Source organism: Triturus cristatus, chromosome 10, assembly GCF_964204655.1.
Source record: "Triturus cristatus chromosome 10, aTriCri1.1, whole genome shotgun sequence".
Lineage (NCBI taxonomy): Eukaryota > Metazoa > Chordata > Amphibia > Caudata > Salamandridae > Triturus > Triturus cristatus.
The window spans coordinates 264,132,142-264,156,526 of NC_140593.1; the positions used below are offsets into that span (position 1 = coordinate 264,132,142).

The following is a 24,385-nucleotide window of genomic DNA, read 5'->3' on the forward strand; positions in this document are numbered from 1 at the left end:
ACAGAGAAGCATGACCATGTATTAAATGGAACACACCTTCACCACCATACATGGCCGTGATATTACAGGTGGATTAATATCAGTAAGCTTTGTCTGAGCATTGCCTCAAGAAAGCAATTTATCGTACAGTTAATATGCAATCTCTTTTCTTGTTATTTTTCAATATTTAGCATTTGCACATTTCAACTTCATTGTGGAAAATATTATTATGCATTAACATTATGCCTCTTAATAAAACGATTTTAACCTCCATTATTATCACATAAATATTCGCTTCTAAATTATTATATTTCGAGAACTGCGAACAAAGCTAGCTAGCAATAATTACTTTTGCCCTTTGATGCACTGAAATTAATAATGTTTTTTATCTTTACATCAAGTTCTACCTCAATGTTCACCTTTTTTAATTAAGAAAACAATTCCAATGCTATTATTACTTTAAACTAGTTAGACGTAAATGAAAAACATTTTTCCTAGTCATTTGGAAGCACGGAAATAAGTCTTTTTTTTTCTTCATTTCATTTTGAGGCACTAAAATAAGTCATTTTGAGACGATTCCTCTTGTGGCCACTAATTTAAAGGGAACCACCTGAAGTTTCTTCAGAGTGGAAAATAAGGCGGGCTTTTGTGTCATGCTTTCAACTAGATTATATGGCACTGTGACTTGCAATACTCTTAGGGCCTCACTTATGGGATTTTGGTATAGGACAGCGCATCAAGGCACCTTGCTGCGCTGCACTATGCCAAAGGAAAAGGGCAGGAATGCGCTGTATTTATGCAATACAGTGCATTCAGGTCTTTTCTCTATGCGTTGGCGCCATTTGGACAGTCTATGTCGGCACCTTTGCCCCATGGTGCAACGGTGCCTCCTTTGCATGCAGGATTGTTTTGGTGCAGGAAGGAGCACTTTCCTGCACAAAAATAATTCTAAGAGGTGTTTTCCTCTTTCTATGTGTGCTGAATGCAGCACACATAGATAGAGGAAAAACGAGGAGAAATAAACATATTTCTCCTCATTACGGCTCACCTCAGGAGGTGAAAGCATCTGGCGTTTCCCCAGATTCACATGACTTTGTAAATCTGGGGCAGTGCCAAATTCCATGGATGTTAAATGAGAAAAACTCACTGCAACACCCATGGAATGCCTAAGGGGTGCAGAGTAAGCTGATGCAGCGATTTCTGCTGAATTGCTTACTCATGATTTATGAGGCCACTCAAAGCCACTCAAGACGGCTGTGTGTGGCTTCATAAATCTGATATAGAATTCTGGATCACGCATGTACCATTTTTATGTGGCGCAAATTGAACACAAGGCTCTCATAAATAAGCCTCTAATTAAATTTGGGAAGGACTAATGTGTCCCTTATATAAATCTATCATACATTACCATGTCAGCGCAAGTCAGAATACTTGAATTCTTATCTATTTTTTTGTGATGTCCTTCCCACATAACTAAAATTCCTTCCACTAGTTTTCAAATATTTTTAACAACCTGGATGTTTTGTCCTAATACACCACTGTGTCTCTGATCTTTTCATTTCCAAGCCTATTGTTGGTCTATCTTAAGATGGCATTTTCTTAGTTGCATATGAAAACAAGTACTGAAGTTAACCAATGCCAAACATATTTTTAAAATCTTGTGCACCAGGCACCAAAACCAGCAGTCAAGCAATTACCCTGAAAATGCTGGGTATGGAGTTAGTATAGTGGACTAACCCTGACTTGCAGTATTTAGCAGGTGAATTTGTCTATATTTAGGAATTCAAAACACAAATTCTCATACTCAGATCTTCATATATGGTATATATTTTAACAGAATGCTATTTCTAGATTGAATTTACATTCTGTTTTTTTCAATCTGCTTTCACATTAAAGTGTCTATCATGTACTTCTATGCTAAGCTGTGTGTTTTATCAGCTCTTCACCACTTGTTTCTGTTTAATCCTATCCACTCTTCAATATTTTCAATGTGTTTATTTAATGCATACCTTACATCGTCAAGGAAGAAGATTAACTTGGTCACATAACTCACATATCATTAAAATAGGAAAAGAAGGGCTCATCCTCCTCAGTCCATAGCATTCCCACATTAATTTCAATTTCCCACAGCACAGTTTAGTCCAATATACATGGAGAGAGAGAGATTAACGAAAGGGAGGTCAACTAGTAGTTGGTAGCGTCTTCATAAAGGTACTCAAAGTTCTAAACTCTCTACTATGTAGAAAACCAGTTAGAGCCTTACAACATGAGACAGCAGGCAACCTGAGGTAACCTTCATCCAGATATACAGAAAATTGGCCAAATTATTAAAACGTCAAGTGGCATCAAGCACTTCTTCCTGGATGAACATGTATGCCTTGTCTCTTTGAATGGTCATCTATTTGGAAAGATGCTATAGAAGCCCTTCAATAGTAGTTAATTGAAACCTTTTTTTTTCAGTCAGTATAAGATTTCACATTTGTTGGTTTTCATAGCAAATGCTAGTCTAGAATAATAATGTGCGCCTTGTTAAAAGAATATCTGATTTCGAGCTTCTCCCATCACGATGTTTCTTCTGGAGAGGGTCACTACAAATGTGTCCCTCTGCAATTCATGTCTACAGGTGCATTGCTAAGAATCTCAAATTTCCTACCTGCTTGTTTTGAAAATGAACTTACTTCATCTGCTAGCTCTGCTTGTGAAATCCAATACATTACACTTAGCAAGCCATTTTCACAATCACCGTAGGTGCCATAGGAACGCTGACAATGCATGTTTTGGTCTGTTATTGAGGTTTTACACCTTTAAGTTCAATTGGTGGAAAGCTGATACTGCAGATTGGCCGAATCCTGAAAAAACAGCATAAGACTAGCCTAGTCTCTGTTTCCACATTTCTGTCTTTCCGAACATGTCATATGAAGCACCAGACGCATCTCCATTGCGTCTAATTTTGTGGGAAGATATTCTACCTCTCGTTTACCTATCATCAGTGTAGTCATATGGATACACTACTCTCAATAGAGTGCACATTTTTCTTGTGAATCACAGTCCACTTCTAAATGCCCGTGGACTTTGAAATCGTTCTTCACCCCTCTCTTATCCTTCCCACAGAGGGTAACGACAGTTTAAAAAAACATAGGTGGATCGCTGTCACTTTTGTTCTGCTGTTGTGCTTTAGACATAAGACCTCAGCCTGCCTCATTGCTGTGAGTGCTACTTCATTTATCCAACTTTCTGCTGTCAGCGCTTTCATTCATGCATTATGTTGCTTATATTGATAGACAACAAGGTCTGCCAGTTCCGGTCACAGCTTCTGGTGCCCACCAGAGTTCGTCATTCGAAGTGAAAGCCCACTTTCGCCTTTCAGACTCTCTTCAGATCTCCTTTTCAGCTACAGCTCTGATGCAACCCTGTATTTCAAAGAGGGTCCTTACCCTGCATGTCACTGCTGCACAACAACAGGGATGTCACCCCTATATATGGAAACACGCTTCTGCATGCTTGAAGTCTGCCAGCTTCATCTTTAACAAGTCTTTCAGTGCAGAGATTCAGCTGGCCTCTTATATTCCACAACCAACAGTACTTTTCCAAGTCCAATGAAGCTGCTATTAGTTTTTCATTCAGTTGCCCCATCTCAGCTCTGTGGAACCAGGAGATCTTCTAGCTTCCTTCCACTCTCAGGACCACAACAGTGTTACTATGAGTAATGGAGCCCGAGCTGGATGGATTTGCTTGTGTGTGTAGCTACCTCAGCACAAACAATTTTATAGTACACAATTTAGCTCTAGTTTTTTAACATCCAGCAGTTCTATACGTATTGCTTAATAATAATCATATAATTAATTAATAATCACGTTTTGAGTTACTTTCACTTTTTACAGATATCTTCAATTACATTCTTTTGCACAATGATCTGTTCAATGTATGATGAAAAGATATGCAAGCCTTTACATCATGAGATTTCCTCTGATGTCCTTTCTACATCGTTACCAGTATTTGAATGTGTGGTGGAGTTTGTTGTCCTGTATATGTGTGTGTTTACCTTAATATCTCGGATTGTTATCCGGTAAGAACTACCCACACTGCATACACTTGTATGGATATGCTTTTGGCCTTTGTCCATACATGACAGCAATATCCTATTTATTTTCCTGTTTTTAAAATATCTGCATATGTCCTAGGTATTGTTAGGTGACAACACTGTAGGTCAACCTATTTAACTCCTTTGATTCATATAAAATGTGTTTTTTATTTAATCAAATACACTTATGAATAAATAAAATTGAATTGGAAGATGTGTAGGTTATAATTATTGCATCTGACTGCATGATTTGGAGAATTGTTTGGCAACATTTTAATTTGTATATTGTAAACTCAGTCTATAAAATATTATATATATTCCCTGACCTTTCTCAGGTCCACCTAACTTTCCTCAATATTGTCCTTATGATTTTGGGCCTTACAGAATATCTTGGTATGATTACCATCTTTTCATCAAGCTCTTCACACTAGATCAGCACTCATCCACAAAAATAGTCACTCTAAGCAGTTAGTCATTAATATTTGGTTCTATATTTCAAGGATTTTTTAATTATTTCATATAAATGGCAAAATGGGGATGGTGTAGTGGTCTTGGGGGGCAATCAGACGTGTCTTTCTGGAAGAGAAATTCCTTGGTTAATTGATTGAATAACAGTATAAAAATATTGTAGTGTCCTACCCCAGCCCCGGTATATGAAAATGATCATGCCACACACAGAGCTTGGTATTACAAATATTTATTCCTCAGCTTGTAACCGTGAACTGGAAATTTTAAATCATGGATTCTACAACTTGCGCAGTAATATCACAGTTCTACAGATCCCATCATCTGTAACTCACAAGACACTACATATCCCCCTTTGTATAATATAAAGTACCAATAATGCATATATGCATTGCAACGCTTCAATAAATAGTTTTGGTGCTCAAATCAATTGCCCAGATGTGGTCATGCGAGGCAGCCGAGATACCTGAGAAGTCTCCATGACTGGCATTGCTGACAACGACATCGGACCAGTCATTGGGCTCTTTGGATTCTCAGGTGGACGAGTCTCACTCCTGACATCTGTAGTTGGTAAAGGGCGATGCACGTGCTTGAAATGCAAAGAGTCTCGCGTAATGAACTTTCCAGGATGATGAGCATGTCAGCATGAGTCCTTTACTAGTCACAACCCTCAGTGGGTCAGCCTCAAAAGGAGCATCAGACTTGTGTTTTCGTTTCTGCTTGACAATAACTTGGTCTCCTCTGTTGAACACAGTGCTCTGAGCACAATGGCATCTGTCTGCACATTTCTTTATTTTGTGCTTGTGAGATTAATCAGTGGTTCAAAGTTTATCAATGTCAATAGATCTCTTAGTGGTTTATTGTGGCAACTTGGTTCCTAAGGCTCTCCCAAACAGTAAAGTGGCATGGCTCTCAAACGTGGTGGAATGGCGAGCTGACCTGTATGTATGAAGCGTAGACTGAAGAACTGATTTCCCTTTTAGCTTTTCCAGCGCAGCGCGTTGAACAGTCTTCTTATGGGTACTCATAAATCTCTCAACCCCACCATTCACCTATGGCCAGAGAGGTGTGCTTTTCAGATGCTTGTCATTTAGAGGAGTGAGGAAATCTTAAAATGTTCAACTGTTGAAAGGTGGGCCATTGTCAGACTTCAAAATCAAAGGAACACCCCATGTTGCAAAAATGTTTTCCACTCTCTCATGACTCTGTCATGAGTAGTTGGCGACAGATTTTCCACAAGGGGAAACTGGAATATTAATAAAAAATACAACTACATGATGTTCATTGTCAAGGGGCCCAAAGAAATCCTTTCCAATCCTCTCCCACCCATGCTTTGGGAGACTAGACATGTTTAACAGATGTGGGGGTGTCTTAGAAGACAAACTGTTGACAAATCAATTAATCAACTAACTTGTAAAGCATGACTACTCACCCGTAATCGTCTCAAGGCACTGTGGGGATTGGGGGGGGGGGGCTGCAGATCCATCGAAGGCAATGTGGTTCAGTTGTAGAGCCAGGTCTTGAGGTCTTTCCTGAATTGAGGCAGTGACGGTGATTGCCTCAGGTGGAAAGGCAGGGAGTTACAGGTCTTTGATGCGAGGTAGGAGAAAGATCTCCCCTTAGCCGTGGTATTGCGGATGTGTGGGAAGGTGGCCTGGGCCAGTTGGGTGGAGCGGAGGTCTCTGGTGGGTGCATTTAATGTGAGGTGGTGGTTAAAGTATACAGGTCCTGCGTCGTGTAGATCTTTGTAGGTGTGTATGAGGAGCTTTAAGGTGATTCTTTTGTTGACAGGGAGCCAGTGGAGGTCTCTTAGGTAGCTTATGTGGCAGGGGATATTGAGGCTGAGTCTGGCGGAGGAGTTCTGAATGTTCTGAAGTTTCTTGAGGAGTTTCTGGGTGATGCCGGTGCAGAGTTTGTTGCCGTAGTAAAGTCTGCTGCTGATGAGAGCATGGGTGACCGTCTGTGGGGATCCACTTGAAGATCTTTCGGAGCAGGCGTAGCTTGTGGAAGCAGGTTGATGAGTCAGCTGTCCTTCATCCAGGTAGCAACAGCCTTCATCCCATAGTGGAAGTTGTTCTTGGTGACTGTGGGTTAGTTGGTGAAGGAGAAGATCAGCCAGGTGTCGTCAGCATAGGACACAATATTGAGCCTATGGTTACTGATGATGGCTGCCAGCGGGGCCATGTAGATGTTGATGACATGCCTCTAACTCTTTTCCAACTTTTTCATCAAGATGAGGGAACCACCCTTACTACCAGAAAGCTTGTTTTTGTAGCAACAACTTCATGGTGTCCCTCATGGGCCGGTTCAATAACTTGTTGTCCCGGACTGTTTCTTCATATTACACCTGTGACTCGGAAGCGGATGTAACAAGACCATCAGTGCGGAGAGCGGAGCAGACAGAGGCAGCGGACCCGCCCGTGAGCAGATCCAGTTTCTGGTGCCCGGTACTCAACACTCAGTACTCAGTGCTGGGCATTAGGCACCTGAGACCCAGAGACCCGGTGGGGGTTGACAGCACCAGCGACACTGCTGGATGATAGCAGCGCAGCATCCAGTATCCAGCCCAGTATCCAATATTATGCCGTGAGTGTTAGATGGTCTGTACATCATTATTGCATACAGTGCATATTCTCTCCTCCCAGATGACATTCTGCCATGCATCCATCACAGTTTTTAATGGTAAACATTTCAGTCTACGTAGCATTATGTATCTTCACACTCTATGTTCCAAGTTCAATTTCAAATACACTTGAGGTATGGCTGGCTGACCGGATGTAATAATTGAACAGAACCAACGTTTTGCTCTACATATCTCTATATCATTTTCCATTGACCAATTTTTCATAGTATACCATAGATGATTAGTTTTAAGATGATCATAACAACGAAAGAGTGTGCTTTTTTAGAAAGTAGAGCACGTATGTAGAATCCAACTAGGTTCTCTAGAAAGCCCTCACTCACCTACCTAGTTGGTGACATGCTTCATCATCGGGCCCCACCAGGGGAGGCCGAATGCCACCCTGTTGTGCTTCAACGCCAGAATTACTGCGGAGCTGCTATTGTGTGATTTGTGTTAAGTGAAAGTGAGTTAAAAATTTCTAGATTGTGTCAAAAAATAAAATGTAATAATTAGCCAAGCAGACATGGATAAAAACGAGATGTGGGATATAAAAACTGAATAAATTGTTCAGCTATATCCGCTAGTGTGTGGTCAACATGTTTCTCCCTCTGTGTGATAATTAATCAGGCATTCGTCAGGACCAGAATAAGATGAACCTCGGCGGTGTGGGTGCTCTAAGCCCAACCCTAACCAGAGGTGGGTAACTGTGAAAAATTGTTAAAAACAATATTAGTCAGGTAGTCCTCCTGTTGAGAGGAATAGAGTTTACAATGGGGTGTTATCACTTATTACACCATGGGTCGCTGCTCACCAGTGGGGTCCGGCCATATGATGGACGACGCAGGTACTGAGCAGGTGCCTGGCAGCGAAGGTGGTGTGCCATTTTGCCACCACCCCCCTCCCGAGACCCATGGTGTAATAAGTGATTACACCCCATGGACCAAAAACGCAGATGCCCCTATCTATCAGAAAACGACCTGAGGTATCATTTGTATCGGGAGACCAAGAGGAATGCTGGGCGGTAGGACATTTTTGCCGCCGTGGTGATCCCAGACAGAAATGTAAGGAAAATTAGATTTTTTTTGTGAAATTTTAGGTTTGGAGGGGATTCTGGGTAGGAAAACATTGGGGGATCCATGCAAACCACACATTCCTGGACTCCCGGGGTGTCTAGTTTTCAGAAATGTCAGGGTTTGGTAGGTTTCCCTAGATGGCCGCCGAGCCCAAGATCAAAAACGCAGGTGACTCCCTCACAAAACAAGGTCTTTTTGTAATTGATAATTTTGAAGTCTCCACAGTACATTTTGGGCCCTTTCCTGTCACAGACACTAGGCCTACCCACACAAGTGCGGTACCATTTTTATTGAGAGGCTTGGGAGAATACTGAGTTGGTGGGAGTTTGTTGCTCCCCTTAGATTCCAGAACCTTCCTTCACAGAAATGTGAGGAAAATATGTTTTTCCCCAAAGTTAGAGGTTTGCAAGGGATTCTGGGTAACAGAACCTGGTGAGAGGCACACAAGTCACCCCATCCTGGATTCCCATTGGTGTCTGGTTTTCAAAAAATGTACAGGTTTTCTAGGTTTCTCGATGTGCCGGATGGTGCTAGGGCCCAAAATCCACAGCTAGGCACATTGTGAAAAAAAGATCAGTGCCTGTTGGGCTTTCTGCCACCCTGGGGGGGACCGATCGGGGGCTATTGCCCCGATATGCCCCCAAGCGGGGCAGAATGACTGCGGATGCTTTTGTTGGGGTGTGGGGGCATTGGTATGCCCACTCTTGGCAGCACCTACATATAAAAAGCCCTGGTGTCTAGTGGGCGCTCTGCCCCTCAATGGGGGGCATATTAGGGGCTATTGCCCCATCTGCTTGTTGGGGGGGCAGAAAGTCTGTGGCATTTTGTTTTGAGGGTGAGGCCATAGGCATTCCCTTCTAGGCAGGCCCCACCCCTGAACTTTGAAACAAATAATCCCTGGTGCCTAGTGGGCTTTCAACCCCCCTGCCTCCCAGAAGCAGATAAGTGGCTATTGCCCTCATCTGCCTCCCGGGGAAGGCAGAAAGGCTGTGGTAATTGTTTTTGGGGTGGGGGCATTAGCATGCCCATTCTGAGCAGCCCCCACCCCTAAGTATTTAAAAATAATAATCCCTGATGTGTAGTGGGATTTCTGGCCCACGGGGGGCATATCACCTGCCTCCTGGGGAGCGGTTACACTGTGGCATTTTTTTGGGGGGGTGTATTTGTTATGCCCTTTCTGGCCAGCCTCACCCCTGAACTTTGAAAAAAAAGAATCCTTGGTGCCTGGTGGGCTTTTAGCCCCAGATAAGGGGCTATTGCCCCATCTGCCTTACGGGGGACAGAAGACTGCAGCAATTATTTTTGGGGTGGAGACATTGGCATGCCCATTCTGGGCAGCCCCTACCCCTACATATAAGAAAAAATCCCTGGTGCCTAGTGGGCTTTCTGCCCCCTTTGGGGGCAGATCAGGGGCTATTGCCCCATCTGCCTCATGGGGGGTTATAAAGACGTTTGCATTTTGGGGGGTAAGGGTGGGGGCATTGGCATGCCCATATTAGACAGCCCCTACCCCTGGCCTATAAAAAAAATTATCCCTGATGTCTAGGGTGCTTTCTTCCCCCTGGGAACAGATTGTGGGATTCGGCCCCTATCTTCTTCCCAGGGAGGACAGAATGACTAATTATGCTAGAATTTAAAGGGGGGAGCAAAGGTCCTTGGCCAAGTGCCTCTCCTGGGGCAACCTCCAAGCTAGGATGCACTAGGGAGGGGTACTATTGGACAGGAGAGATTCTCCCCTTTCCAACAATACCTCTCCCATCTGTTTTATGATCGAGGGGTCTGAGATAACCACATGAGAACCAATACAGTAAAACTGAAACTAAGTTTCAGTTTCCTTTTCAATGTAAGGACATCAGCGAGCCATGCAAGTGATCGTCATTACATTGAGAAAACAAGCCTCGGGAGCTTCAGGAAGCTCTTGCCCACCTCCCGTGGCCCACAAAAAATAAAGGAAATCCCATTGCTGTTTGCAGCAGAGGGATTTAGTGCGCCTGTGCACATGACGGAATGGTTCTGCCATGAGCACAGGAGCACGGCCGCTCATGACAGGACCATTCCATCATGAGCACAGAAGGGGTTAAGGGGTATTAGTCCGGTTCACGGCCTGTTTTGACCTCATCCACCCATAATATTAAAATAAAAAATGGCAGGTATCCGGTGTGTCAGAAAGACAAAAACAAAAAAAAGATAGTGTCTAGTATGATATCTGCACCTCCTTGGAGCCAGATGGGTATAAACACTCTCAATTGCCCCCCTGGGGGAGCAGAAAGACTCATGGAACCATTAATGCTTAATAGCCTGGCCCTATGTTAGGTCAGCCCCCCACCAGCATTTTTAACAAAATAATTCCCTGTTTTCTAAGGGGCTTTTTGCCCCCCTGTTGGGGTAGAGACAACTGGAGGCAAGCCCTCCCAATCCGCTCCTGGGGAAAAAAATCTGTGGGGGCATTTCGGGTGTGGGGGCATTGGCCAACAATGACAGGCTTCCTACAGTAATTGTTTTTCACTTTTCAGTAGTAGTCTACGTTGTGCATATTTTTGAAGTGATAAGGAGGTACATTTCGATTAACAGCACACTTCAAACAGTTAAAATGTAACATATTTAAAACATGAAACTTTTCCTGTGTAACAGTAAACCTAACAATACCTTTAATTCAAAAAGTAGAATGTTGGTTGATGAAAATAAGTCATTGGAATCGTTAAAAGTTAACATTTTGAAAACTAGTTTAAATCAAATCAGAAAGGCAGTTTGGAGCATTTAAAATAGTACTCCTCTTGTTGAAGTTTTATATGCAAGCATATGCCTTTGAGTTGTGAATTGTCCACTAAGCATCTGAAATGGGGATATTCAGGGGTTATTCATAGACAAATAGGACTAACTAAATTGACTGTACGATCCTTGCTTGTTAAATCATATTGTGTTGGATGTTTCATAGCAATTATTAAAGTAATAAAAGAGCACATAAGAGTACTGCTTACTGCACCACTGTCTGGACCAACTGGGCTACCCCACTGGTACTCCCAAGCTGTCCGCGGCCAAGACCAGGCCCTAGGCCACCCAGGTGCCACTGGTCTTTGCCTAACCACAGAGTGGGGGGTAGTAACCCCTGGCACATAGCGGCCATTCTCCACTCTTCCTCTCTGAAAGACAGGACTAGACTGCCACTGGTTCTCCAGCCTAGGGTCTACACCCTCAGGCGGACCAGGAGTCTCAGGGAAGGCTCTCCTCCCCCTACCTCTTCTCCTAGGGTTCCTCCTCCTCTGGCGAGGGGTACACCTAGAACGCCATTCCAACCCAGGGTTTAACCCCTCAGGTTGTACCGGGGGCAGAGGTGGGCTCTCCCACCCTCTGCACCCCCTTCCAGAACCCTGCTCCCTACCAACTGGGGCGGTACCTCTGGAAGAAGAACTGGTCGGGACGCTGATTACAGACGTCCCACCCTTCAGGTCAGGCTGATCCCGAACCTGGCCTTCCAACCTCCGGCCTAGAACCTTTGGTGGAATAATTGCCTGGCACTCCAGGACTCCTGGGGATCTCCACTCCATCCCCATGAGGCTATCAAATGACACCTATGTCGAGCGACTGTCTGTCTGGCGCTGATCTCCCGTCCCCTGTCCACCTGACAGTGCGCGGAGATCCCCCAGAACAGAAGTGGTGTCACCCTGGTCACTACACGGGAACCTAGCCCAACTGGGAAGTCCCTGACCCACCGGCTCTTCCACTGGGGAACTCATCCCCCAATCACTCACGCTGGACTCCTGTACCCTCCCTACCGGAGCGGTACCGCCAGACTCCAGAACCACAGGAGCCCTGGTTACAGGTGCTCTAGGTCCTCCACTCACTAAGAGATCTTCCTCAAGTGGACTAACAGGACAGCCTAGGTCCCCAACTTGGTGTTCCCTCATGGAACCATCCAAGTCCTGAGGCAGGGTTTCGTACGTCCGGGTACCCTCGGTCACCCTCTCACTCCTGCTCCACTGAGCCAGGCAGTGAGCCCCTACACCCTCCTCGCTATCCTGGGACCTAGCTGGGCTACACTGAGCCTCCTCCACCACGCTGGGCTGGAGGATCTCTGACCCACTATTGTTGGAATCACTCACTAATGACACTAGAGAACCTCTGGCCCTTTCCCAGAGGTCTGCTTCCTCTGCAAGTTCAAATGGACAAAAAGAGTTATACCTCAACAGGTGTTGGCGCAACCCTGGAGAACAACTACTGAGCATCTGCTCCTTGATAATCATATTTAGTACTCCATCCAAATCCTGCTCCGGGTTAAACACCAACCAGTCCACCAGGGCATCATGACATTCCTCCACAGCCTCCTCCCAAGACTGGTGAGACAGCTTCTTACTGCCCCTGAACTTCAACCTACATTCCTCCTCTCGGGAACAAGGTACCACACTCGGGGAACTGGGACTGGGACTCTCTATACTGCACTTTATATCGCTGCCACCACTGGACTCCACCCTCACTGGGGAATCCAGAAAACTACCACTGTGCTCAGGGGACAGGGAAAGGGATGAGGCGCTATCTTCTACGCTGGACCCAGCAAGGGACTCCCTACCTATGGGGTCCTCACTCTCTACTGGCGTCCAGGTACTGTCATCTTCTTCTGAGTCTTCAGGGCTCCCCACAGACCCACCACCCTCCAGGTGTGAGGTCCGGGCCCTTTCTTCCTCACTGCGCTCACGTTTCCATTCATCTGCTTGCCATCCAATCATGTAGTTCCTCAATTCGTACACAGTGTCTGACTCTCTCACCCCTATGTTTCTTTCTCTACAGAACCTTTCCAACTCCTGCATACTGTAATAAACTAGATCACTGAGATCAAAAGCAGGCTCCATTCTGGCAGACGTTCTAGAGAAAAGATCACACAGGGAACCTAGGGGTCTGAGTTTAACAGGAGTACACAATTCACAAAAAGATTCAGCAAGCTCTCTAACCCAGAGAACTCACACTCACTTGCCTAGTGCCACTCACCACTCGTCCACACACAACCCTCCCCTCGGACTGGTAAGGCAGTTTCTACCACCCCTGATTCCTCAACCTGACCACCACGTGACACAGGTACCAACTCTGGGCGCAGGGCGGGGGACAAATGTACAGGACACTATTACGCTGCCACCACTGGATCCCACCCTCTGGTGAATCCAGAAACACAATGCACTAAGGGGGATGATCTACCCTCCCGAGCTAGGGACACCTAACTCACAGTGCACAAAAACACATTTCCAAAGAAATGACAATTAAAAACAAACTTAGAACAATAATCCCTATACCATGTGATTTATCTAAATGCAGAGTTTTGTAGTGCGGCCAGTTGCTGCTGCGGTACAGCGCAAACGCAAGTCCAAATCCCACCGCTGATCACCAACGTTAGAAATGGGATTTCTGGTTGGCTAAGGCTTGCGCCAAAGTCAGGCAGAAACCACCACTCTAGTCAGGGGAAGGAAGTTACACGCCAAAGATAACCCCTGCTCACCCCCTTGGTAGCTTGGCACGAGCAGACAGGCTTATCCCTGAGGTGATGTGTAAAGCGTTTGCGCGCGCACCCAGCAACAACACCCAAGGCCCACCACAAAGGAAACTCCACACAAGGTATTCTATAAAAATAGCCTTTATATTATACACAACACATTAGATAAAAACACACACTTTACACTGTGCCAACAGGCACGGGCAGAATTTACAAGGGATTATATATATAGGGGACAGGGCCACATGGACCACTGTCAGGAATTAGCACTTTGTAGAAATAGCACTTAGAACGTAGGAATAATATTTTAGAACATAGCACACAATAACATATATAACACACAATCAGTAACTACTGGTAACCAGAAAGTACCACCTACGCAACCCTAACCACCTTTAGGAATATATTGCGCAGGGAATCAGGACCTCACTAGCACCACCTGTACTAGGGAGAAAACAGCCACCTAAGTATCACAATACCTGTAGGGGTCTAAGCACATAAACACATGATGCATAACATTCAGAGGTGTAAAGCACAGCACATGACGCATAAACACATTCAGAGGTGCAGAAAAGGTACAATGGCGCCAAAACTCACATTAGCCACTACTGTGGCAGTCCCTGGGCCAACTGGCCTAGTAGGGGCAAGGACGCCCTGCGTCCAGAAAAGTCAGGGCGCGCCGGCGCAGGCTGCGCAAGCCAGAACACCGAGGCCACAACCTAAACGTTGCAGTTGCCCACTAAGTGCTGGGCAACTGGAGAGATGCTGTGGCACCACTGTGCCTTGTTAAACAAATATGGCGGGGGGGTTGGAGCCTCTCCTGGGCTCTAATATGTAACACGTGTGGCCCCCTGAGCCCCTCTGGGCTCTACAGTACGAAATGCCCCCTGAGCCTCGCAGGCTCTAAACAATAATGTACCCCGTCGTTGGAGCCTTCTAGGCTCTGAAAACACTGCCCCCGTGGTCGGGGCGCCTAGTGCTCGAAACAACAATGCCCCCAATGTCGTTGGGCCGCCCACTGCCTTCCGGGGCCGCCCGGCACTTGTAGTGCCTCGGTGCGAGCAGGCACACAGAGATGCCGTCTACCGGCGGAGACCCTCACACCGGCGCGGAGTCCCCCATCCCTTGGTACTTACCGGGCGCTCTCCGGGGACTCCCGCGTCGTCTCCGGTCTCGGTGCTTCTCCCAGGGCGCAGGGTAGGCTCCTGCTCGCTCCGGGACTTCTTATTTTCGGCAGGCTCTCCTTCGCCGACGGAGACGGGGTAGGCTCCCGCCCTCCGTCCGGACTCCTGCTTCTCTTCCGGGTCGCCGTCGCAGGAGCGTGGGGTGGGCTCCCGTCGCTTCCTGATTCAAGGGCACGCCCACGTCGTCCCCACGGCTGCCTGACTTCCTGGTCGCCGGGTCGCGGCAGTGATTTTGCAAATGAGAGGGGTAGGCTCCCTCGAAATACGTAATATGCGGCGGGGTGGACACCCGCCAACGAACGCCAATGTCCCTGGCAGGGTGGGCACCTGCCAGGGGACGTGAATGTCAGCGAACACGGGGCCAACGCCGGGTGGGCACCGGCTTGTTGAAATAAAGCGCTCCTTGCGCTAGAGGCCAACCCGAGATCTCCTAGCGCTGCAGGGCAGGGAGAAGCGCTTCCAGGCACTTAGAGGAAAATAGAGCGCTCCCAGCGCTTTAAGGCACACAACAGCAAAAGTCCAGGCAAGTTCTCCCCTGCATGCAGCAGGGCAGGGGTGGGGGGCAAGGATGGACCCAGAGCCAGCTCACTGGGCCTCCAGGCAGGGAGGTAGTCCAAGTGGCGGTCCTCTGGTCCAGCAGCAGCAGCAGCCCCCCTCAGGCAGGATCCTGGCAAAGAACAGTTTCTGTGGGGACACAGCCCCATTTTTATACAGGCAAACCCTTTGTTCTGGGTTCAGGGTGAGGGGGAAAACCAGTCGCAGCTGGTTGGGGAGCACCCTTGATGTGCTCAGCCCCTCACTCTATTCACTGGCAGGGCTAGGGTCGTCAGTCGCACCACAGGGGGCGGGGCCAGCATTGTGTGTGGAAAATCCTGTCCTATTCAGGACCCAGGTGTACTCCTCCCACCCATCTAGCTGCTGATCTCCCCATTCACCACTGGGTGACTCATCCTGACTCTGGGGAATCCCTAGCCCGTCACATGACACGACCAGCCAATCACGCGACAGACACACTGCACACAGAAGTGCCCACTTCTAGAAGTGGCACTTCCACACTAGGTACATGCACGCCGCACACATCATCGCGCAGCATTCACTCCCACGAGTCCGCACATACCAAACTCGGGCCTGCACACCCCACGCATCAGGAACTACTAGGGACACATACATTCCCCATGCATTCCTATGGGAGGGCAGGCCTATCTCACCACATGCACTCAGAGCACGCACGCACTTTACCCTGGGACACAGGGAAAGTGCGCAGAGACCAAACAATTACCACACCAAGTCATCAGTAAAAAGAAAAAAAGTTCAGGGGTGAACCTGCCAGAAGGGCCAAGTCCAACAGAGGGGCTTTGAAATACAACCAAGCCCCTACAAAAGAGTAAGAACATTGCTGTTCATAAACTGCACTTCTAAAGTTACTGAGGATCAAGAGGTGAAAAAACAGGCATAAATATAATCCAGCCCAGCTTTGAAATAAATCCAGCATCAGATTTGACCAACCACTGGTATTACAAGACACTCCCATAAAAAATAATAGCAGCATGGAATTAAAATAAGAACTGATGCTAAATAAATCAAACGTTTAAGTGTAGGTAATTTTTTGAATTATTGGTTATGAATTGCAATATTTAAATTGGGGTATTATTTACCACACAATTTAATTTGATGTTTTGACATGTAATACTATTTTATTTTATTAGTTCCATGTTAATGACATATATAATTATAGATGAGTAACTGTGATTTATGGGGATATTTTTCGAGAAGGATTTCTCAGTGACATCAAAAAGACCGCAAGAGCGAAGTTCGTGTTGTCAATGATGTTACTCTGAACCCTAAGGTGAAAAACAACCCTGTAATCCAGTATTTATTCAAACATAAATTTATGTTATGTATGCCCCCCAAAATTCTCTTCTCCTGCTTTTAACTGTTGTGCGGTATCAGAGGATTAAGAGGGGAGCCATGCATAAAATGGTCTCTCCTCTCTGACCCACATGTGAAAAATAGGTACTTTACCTGTCATCCTTAATGAGCCTCCTCACCAATTTCCTGCTATCCTTACCCCTCCTGCAGCCATGCTTTCTGCTTTTAGTAAAAACACACAAGCCGCGCTGCTTCGATAGGCTCTCAGGGAGCCCTGGTGAGATAGCAATAATGGCTAATGAGTTTTGCTATCAAATTTTGCTGTCATAGCACTGAGCTATCAGATTTTGAATCTGATGTAAACTATAGAGGCTCTCTATGAATGCCATACATACCAGATATAATTATAGATGGGTAGCAGTGATTTACTGGGATGTTATTTACTAGGAACTTCTAGGTCACCTGAAATAGACAACTAGAGTGAAGCTTGAGTTGTCCATGACCATGAAACATCCCTGTAATTCCCTGTTTACGTTAATTTTATGTTATATATACCCCCCTCCAAATCATCTGCCCCTGCTTGCAACTGCTACGTAGGGGCAGCGGAGCCATGGGGAAGCCATACATAACATGGCCTCTAATTCTTATTCCAAGTTTTAAAAAAAACATCTGTACTCCTGTCACCCACCTCTAACACTTTCTATGCCACCCATTACTCTCAAAGAGCCAAGCCTGAGCAGCCTGGGACTCCTTTATGAATTAGCAACAGTGAGTTACGAGATCTGTAACCCACCCTTTCTACATCACTGCGGGGAATTATCAGACTTAAAATCTGACATTCACACTAATGACTCAGTGAGAGACATACACAACAACAAAAAATTAGTTAGGCTACACATATATTATATTGACAGATGTATGTTATTATTTTAAAGAACAGTAAACTTCAATATTTTTCACCATTCTTTCCTACAGGGAGATCTCCAGCAATACGGGAAAAGTTACTAGTAGTAACTTTACACTTGTAGACTTTGTTATCTGACCGTCCACTCTCCATTAGGAGGGGATCTAGACATGCAAGTCTACACCTTGATGTAAATATTCACATGAAAATAGTGTAAATCTCCATTTGCAAAGGGAGAATAGCTAAAAAGTGGAGCATTACACCTAAGTGTAGTAGTATATGTACATGTGAAAAATATACATGCATATATTTACTAGGGGTGGGCGGAATTTGCGAAATCCACTTTCGCAAATTATCGCGAAAATGTTAAAAATTATCGCAAACTCGCGGAAATATCGCGAAGATGCGGAAGTTTTTTTCCCGCATGTTCACGAGATTTTCTGCATGGTTGCGGCTCGCCAACTTACCCATGTGGTTGCTCGCGGGCGCGGCCATCTTGTTTTCAGTTGTCTCGCGGTGCATGATCGCGAGAAGAAAGACGTGATCACGCGACGCATGACGTCACTGCGGGCGCGAACTGTCGCGAGACAGCGCAAATGGCTAAAAACAATACAACATCTCATGGAGAACGCGACCGGATCAAAAAAACTTGTCGGCGAACGCAGGGAATTCAGGTAAGGTGATCGCGCGCGCGCGAGAATGTATTATTTTACAGCGCGAGCAAGAAACAAATTATCGCCAAGCTGCGGAATGCGGAAATTTTGACATTTTCGCGCTCTCCGCGGAACGCAAAAATGTCAAATTATCGCAATTTCCGCGAACTGAACGAAATTTTCGCCCAGGCCTAATATTTACCTTTGTGAATCAGGACTAAAATACTGAATGGTTTCAGTGTTTGGGGTCAGGCTTGGCTCAATAATACCTCACATGGGTAACAGATTATCCTAGATGATATTCTTTAGAGAAACTAAATGACGCAAACACAATTTGGGTGAAGAACCGCATGATTTCAAGATACTTGGTGAACTGTTATGTCTTAATTAGCTCTGCAAATGTTCATGATGAAATAATAGTAGTAATTATAGCAATAATAGTAATATTATGCCTCAGATTGCTAATACTGTTAGTATGGGTGGTATTTGTAGAAGTTGTTGTTGCAGTAATATCACTACTATATTATACTAGTACTAGTAATAGCAGTCATAGTCGTAGAATTAGTGAGAACACCTGCACTATTGCTAGAGATAACTATCATAGAATGGCTCACTCTTTATAACAATTTTCGATAAAATGATGGTATAATAGAATATTAAAAACAATAATATATTATTATTGTGAACATCATTATAATGAGTGTTAATATTGTTATTGTTATTATTATTGCTATGTACCACTCCAAGATGGATAACCCTCATATTGGGACTATACATTAAAAAACACATTACGGCCGTAGAAGCATCATGATGTATACATGAACATTAATGATGATGCATTCATGTGGGTATGTCATCATGTGGTGGTGTCCCTCTAAGCATTTTTGGGTTATGCTGTTAAACCAGTAGCGGTCCGTGGAGGGAGTTCGGTAGGGCAGAGAGGCGGGGCGGGGGAGGGGCAGGGTGGGGAAATGTAAACACCGGAATATGGATGAATGGAGGTAAGTACACATTTAACTAAATAAAACGAATTCCTTTGCGCGCGCTGCATCGCAGAATGCAATGCCGCGCGCGCAACGAAATTTGTTTTATTTATTTAAATGTGTACTTGCCTCCGTTCATCCATATTCCGGTGTTTACATTTCCCCACCCTGCCCCTCCCCCGCCCCGCCTCTCTGCCCCGCCTCACTGCCCCACCAAACTCCCTCCACGGACCGCTACTGTGTTAAACATGGACAAGAAGCTTGCTTTTTTCTTTTTGCTGATGATTTTCAGCTTCGGCATCAAGCATTGCCAAAGAAGCACAGTCCAGCAATGCATTTCAAAAGCGAGGCCATTTGTATTTGTCAATGCTCGCTTTTTTAAATGCAAGCTTTCTAAAGACATCTTTTAACTGGTTTGGGAAAGGGGAAAGCATTTGCACAGCTGGAATCGCTCAAGCAGGAGGCATTATTTTAGAACAGCAAAGACTGTCGAACAATGATGAAAACCTGCAAACTACTAATCCTAACACCGACACACTCTCTGAATCGATACCCAACTCCCGCTCTATTCTCAGCACTGTGTCTGGCTGATTAATTTCTTTTATTAGTCTCCTTACATGGAAGACAGTCCCTGCACGAATTTTTTCTGATCCACTTCTGCCTACAAGGAGCTCAAATAAATTGCCAGTGGCGTGAACGAGATGAGCGGCCCAGACAATATTCGTGCAGACGAAGGGGCTATTTTGTTTGATTACCAACAGCCAATCATTCTTCTGATTGGTTACGGAGTGGCCAATCAGACAGCTGAAAGAACAGAATTCGGATTGCTGTCTTTTCTACCAATGAGAAAAGGTCCTTGTGTTACGACGATTGTGATTGAAACAATCAGTTTGGATGTGGGTGCCCGGACCTCCATGAACCAGATTGTGAGGTCCATGGAAGTTTGTCCAACTTGTACACAACAGTTTTCTTTTTCAGGCATAAAATTCATCAATATCTCTAATTTGGGTGTGAGGCATATTTTCAGTTGATTTTGTAAGCCCAATTTCCCTCTGCAGGTGGACTAAGTTGGACTAAGAGAGGGATGAGCCTGAATATTTCATTTTTTTGCTATATATTTTTACCTGCCATTACTCAGCACAGCACATTCACATGTACTAAGGATTCCCAGGAGCCTTTCTTCTGGTCTGGTTAATCCTCAGTTTTGTTGTGATCTGTAGAGACAGTGCAGCACAGCCACCTGGCCCTGTTTCATCGGTGCTCCCAGCCCCTTTATCCAAGGCAACTTCAGGTTTCATTCAAGACAGAGCAAGGTACTATTTTGTCATGTCCAATAGAAGGCAACAAACAGCTGATGAAGTCAGAGTTATACTCAAGTTCAAGTGAGAGAGGAGGTCATGCAGATTCAGGCAATCAGAGGAGGTGAGACCCAAAGGACCTAACCTTCACATACAAACCTTGCATCAGAGAGCACTGTGGTTCTGAATTATTAGACATCCTACAACAAGCTACATAAAATGCAAGGCCCACACTAAACCCAACCTATATACTGGGAATGGCTGCTGGCTGTGACCATTCCACTACTACATTGTTAGCAAGTTAGTACATATTCCTATTCAGGAAAGATGGGTCTTAATTTAGGGAGAGAGGCGGGCACATCAAACTCCAAGGTTGTGCTGTGCGGCCATAGCCCCCACGAACTACTGATTATAGGCCTAACTGTAGTTCACAGACATTCCTCATAGTCCTACACTTCCTCTCCCAAGAATGTTATATGCAGATGCACTCCTTGCTTAGCTATTTCCTGACAGTACTATGTTACCCACAGGTAACATGCAAGCATTTTGTTTGACAAGTGAACACCTTTCCGAGTTTCCTCTTACGCCGAACACATTTTCTGCCCTATAAAATGACTAACATTGAGTTGGCTAAGGGTAATCTCTTTCATGGCAGTGCTCGACTACTTATTTTTAATCTTTATCCCCCTGGTCTGGTATATCATTCAAGTGCTCCCTGGAACATTGGTTGAGCCCACCGCGACTTATAGGGGTCGCGGTGTCCCGATGATGAAGCATGACACCACTAGGGTGTGTGAGGGAAAATAAATAAAAACAAGGATTTTTTTCCTACAAGACCCCGTCAGGGACTGCTTCACGTAGGGACATCCCAGTGCCTTTCTTTCTTTTCTCTAGTCTCGCAGTTGTTGATCCCTAACAACAATCTTATGAGAACAACAGTGGAGTACTTTTTTGTGACAAAAGTGCTCGACTACTCCCAGGTTTCAACCATTTACGTAAACAAGAACATTTTATAATGTAAGAAAACCATTAATTCACCCTATAGAGATCATGGCAGATGTGCCTTTTTAACAAGGCACTAACAGCAAGTCACAAAGATAACAGACATCGCGAAAGACCCACACTGTAGGATAATTAAGAGACCGTCTAACAGACGCAATCGGTCCACCAATTGAGCATTTCTGGGAATGCAATGAAGCGAGTTCAATTCACAACGAGTGCTCTCAAGGTAATTCATTCAAGGACAACTGAATGGAAAATGTATACATTGAAATGAGCTTCTGTTTACACTCATTGCAATATGTGACCATTCAGATTTACACTGATTACATTTTTGCACTGAAATATTGCAAAAGTTAGCACACATAATACAGAGAAAATACATGGTTCATTATCCATAACATGTCCCATTAACATCGAGTTACGCATTCCATTAGGAACACAATAAAACAGAGAAGTGATTTCTACATATCGTTATCAGTTTTCTTTGGCCAAATGAAAGATGATATCACTACTGTTTACTCGGTGATGCGAGACTAGCAACAAAACGCGCGGGATAATCACCAGGCAACGACACTTCTACCGCGTTGTGAGAACTGTCTCCTATTGCAATCTGCAGGGAAGAGATTTTACATGGTGATGGGTTTCTGCTTATAAATATCTGGAATTAAATTCACCGACTCCAATTCGTGTGCGCAAGTTTGATCCAGTCTAATGCAAGTAGATGTCCACGAAATTAGCATTGGCCGTTTTATTCGTGTTTTTGTGTGTCCCATTGGAAGGGACGGCATCGTGTGTGTGTGGATTCTTCAATGACCCTTCCAAGCCTCGCAGGCATGGAATTCATTTTCTCGGTAAGAAGTCTTGTGTCGTAGTATGGTCGCCTTATGGCTGATTTTAGGTCTTATGTCCAACGTTAAATATTGACAGTTTTCTGTTGCATATGTACATCAGCCATGGTCAGCACACATACTCTGCCAAACAACTGTAGCGTTATTTGTTTGATTGTATGTTACTCAAAGTGAGAATTCTACATGCCAGGAAAAACAACCATTTTTTAATTTGTGAAGCAAACAGCCGACACACAGCATCATTAAAGCAAAGTGGATTCACACAGTGTGCACTTCAGACTAAAGAGCTGACCAATAGATATTTGTATGGATGAGTAATTTATTTTATTTCAAATTATAATTTCGCAGTCAAGCACTCTGTATGTAAACAGTTGAACGAACAACATCGAAAGCCTCCTCTGGGTCCTAGCAAAGTTTTATTTTCTCTCTATAGATTCACCAAGTTCCTTAGGCCGCGTTACAGGTTGGAGTACTCTCCTGAGCAAATAGCAGACACACACTGGCCACGATGTCATCCTATTGAACACCCTAATAGTGACTGGAAACTGTTATAAATTACTTGTTGCTATTCTTTCCCTAGCTGTGTCTTCCCTGCTGCTCAGCCAGGATGAGTGCTGGAATGTGTGATGATGTCTCAGAATGCTTGGTTGCCTGGTTATGTGTGGAGTGTCAGCTGGTGGATGCCGGCTGAGCAGCAGAGAGGCTGCTGCTGGTGGGGCCATGCTTCCATCTACCTAACTTCTACTAAACTGACCCTGGAACTAAGCCTGAATAAACCTATCCTGTTTTATGCACCTGGCTAATGGACTTTCCATTTCCAACAGAAACCTTATTAGGACCAAGTCGACTCGAGTAATAACAGGACAAATTGGCACATTTATCAATAATTCAACAATTTAGAGTTATGCCCTGAAGAAGTGAATGACATGCAACCCCAGTCATGAAGCGCGTTTTGGTTAGAAGACCTATTGAGAAAAGACAAAACTTTGCAAGGACCCATAAGAGACTGTCACTTGCTGGCAGAGTGCTCAAAGTCGAAATTATAATTTGGACCTTTTCGCAGAGTGCTCGAAGGCGAAATTATAATTTTGACTTGTGTTTTTAAGCGCTGTTGTGGCGGCCCTTCCTCTGTTATAGAGCACAAAAAAACACTTTATTACCAAGCTTATGTACTTAGATTTGGTGTTTAAAAACATGTAAGTGTGTTCGAAGTTTTACCCAGCCACCTCTAATTGTTTGCTCCTATTTTATTTCAAAATAGCCTAATTACATTTGAGAAAGCTATTGAAGTTTCCACTGAACAATCAACTGGATTTGATCATTATTGAATTTAGAGATATGTATTACTTAAATATTCTAGGCTACAATTTTACCTAGACCTTCCGACGATAGCAGGTTACACTGTGATGAACTATTTCTAACAAGTGACGTAAACTGCGCTTTGTGTAATCGCCTCTTTCTGTCTGCACAGGTGTGTATTGTAACCGCACGTGGGATGGCTGGTTGTGCTGGGACGACACACCCGCAGGAACATACTCGACCCAGAACTGCCCAGATTATTTTGAAGATTTTGATACAACCGGTAGAGTATCCTGTTTTTTCATCTTGTTTTCGCCGCTGCTAGTTGACGAAAAACAGAGCATGCAAACAAATACCCATAGCAAATAAACCATATTGCACCATAGGCGGTGGAGGTAGGGGTGATGCAGCACCCCCAGAATAAGCATGCTGGAGTTCAGAAGGTGATTGAACACTAAAGATGCCTTTACATGTTTATCCTGTCACATTTGCTGTGCATTCAAAGACAAAGGTCGAAGGTCAGGTTATACCTTCTGTCAAATTGCTGCTTTTTCAGAAAATGAAGCCTACTTTTATTTCTCTGACTACAAAGTGAGAGGATTTTTGTAAGAGTGACCTGGGTGACAATCCTGATGGGGTACAGGACAC

General features: G+C 44.7%; 1 protein-coding gene across 2 annotated transcripts in view; it reads left to right on the top strand.

Moving 5' to 3' along the window:
- Positions 1-24,385, top strand: part of LOC146789297 (calcitonin gene-related peptide type 1 receptor-like) — a 2,166,593-nt gene that overhangs the window by 991,997 nt on the left and 1,150,211 nt on the right. For both annotated transcript variants that reach the window (XM_085630942.1, XM_085630944.1), the window contains exon 6: positions 23,910-24,020. In XM_085630942.1, coding sequence (XP_085487068.1) covers positions 23,910-24,020 — 111 coding nt within the window. The remainder of the gene's footprint in view (positions 1-23,909; positions 24,021-24,385) is intronic.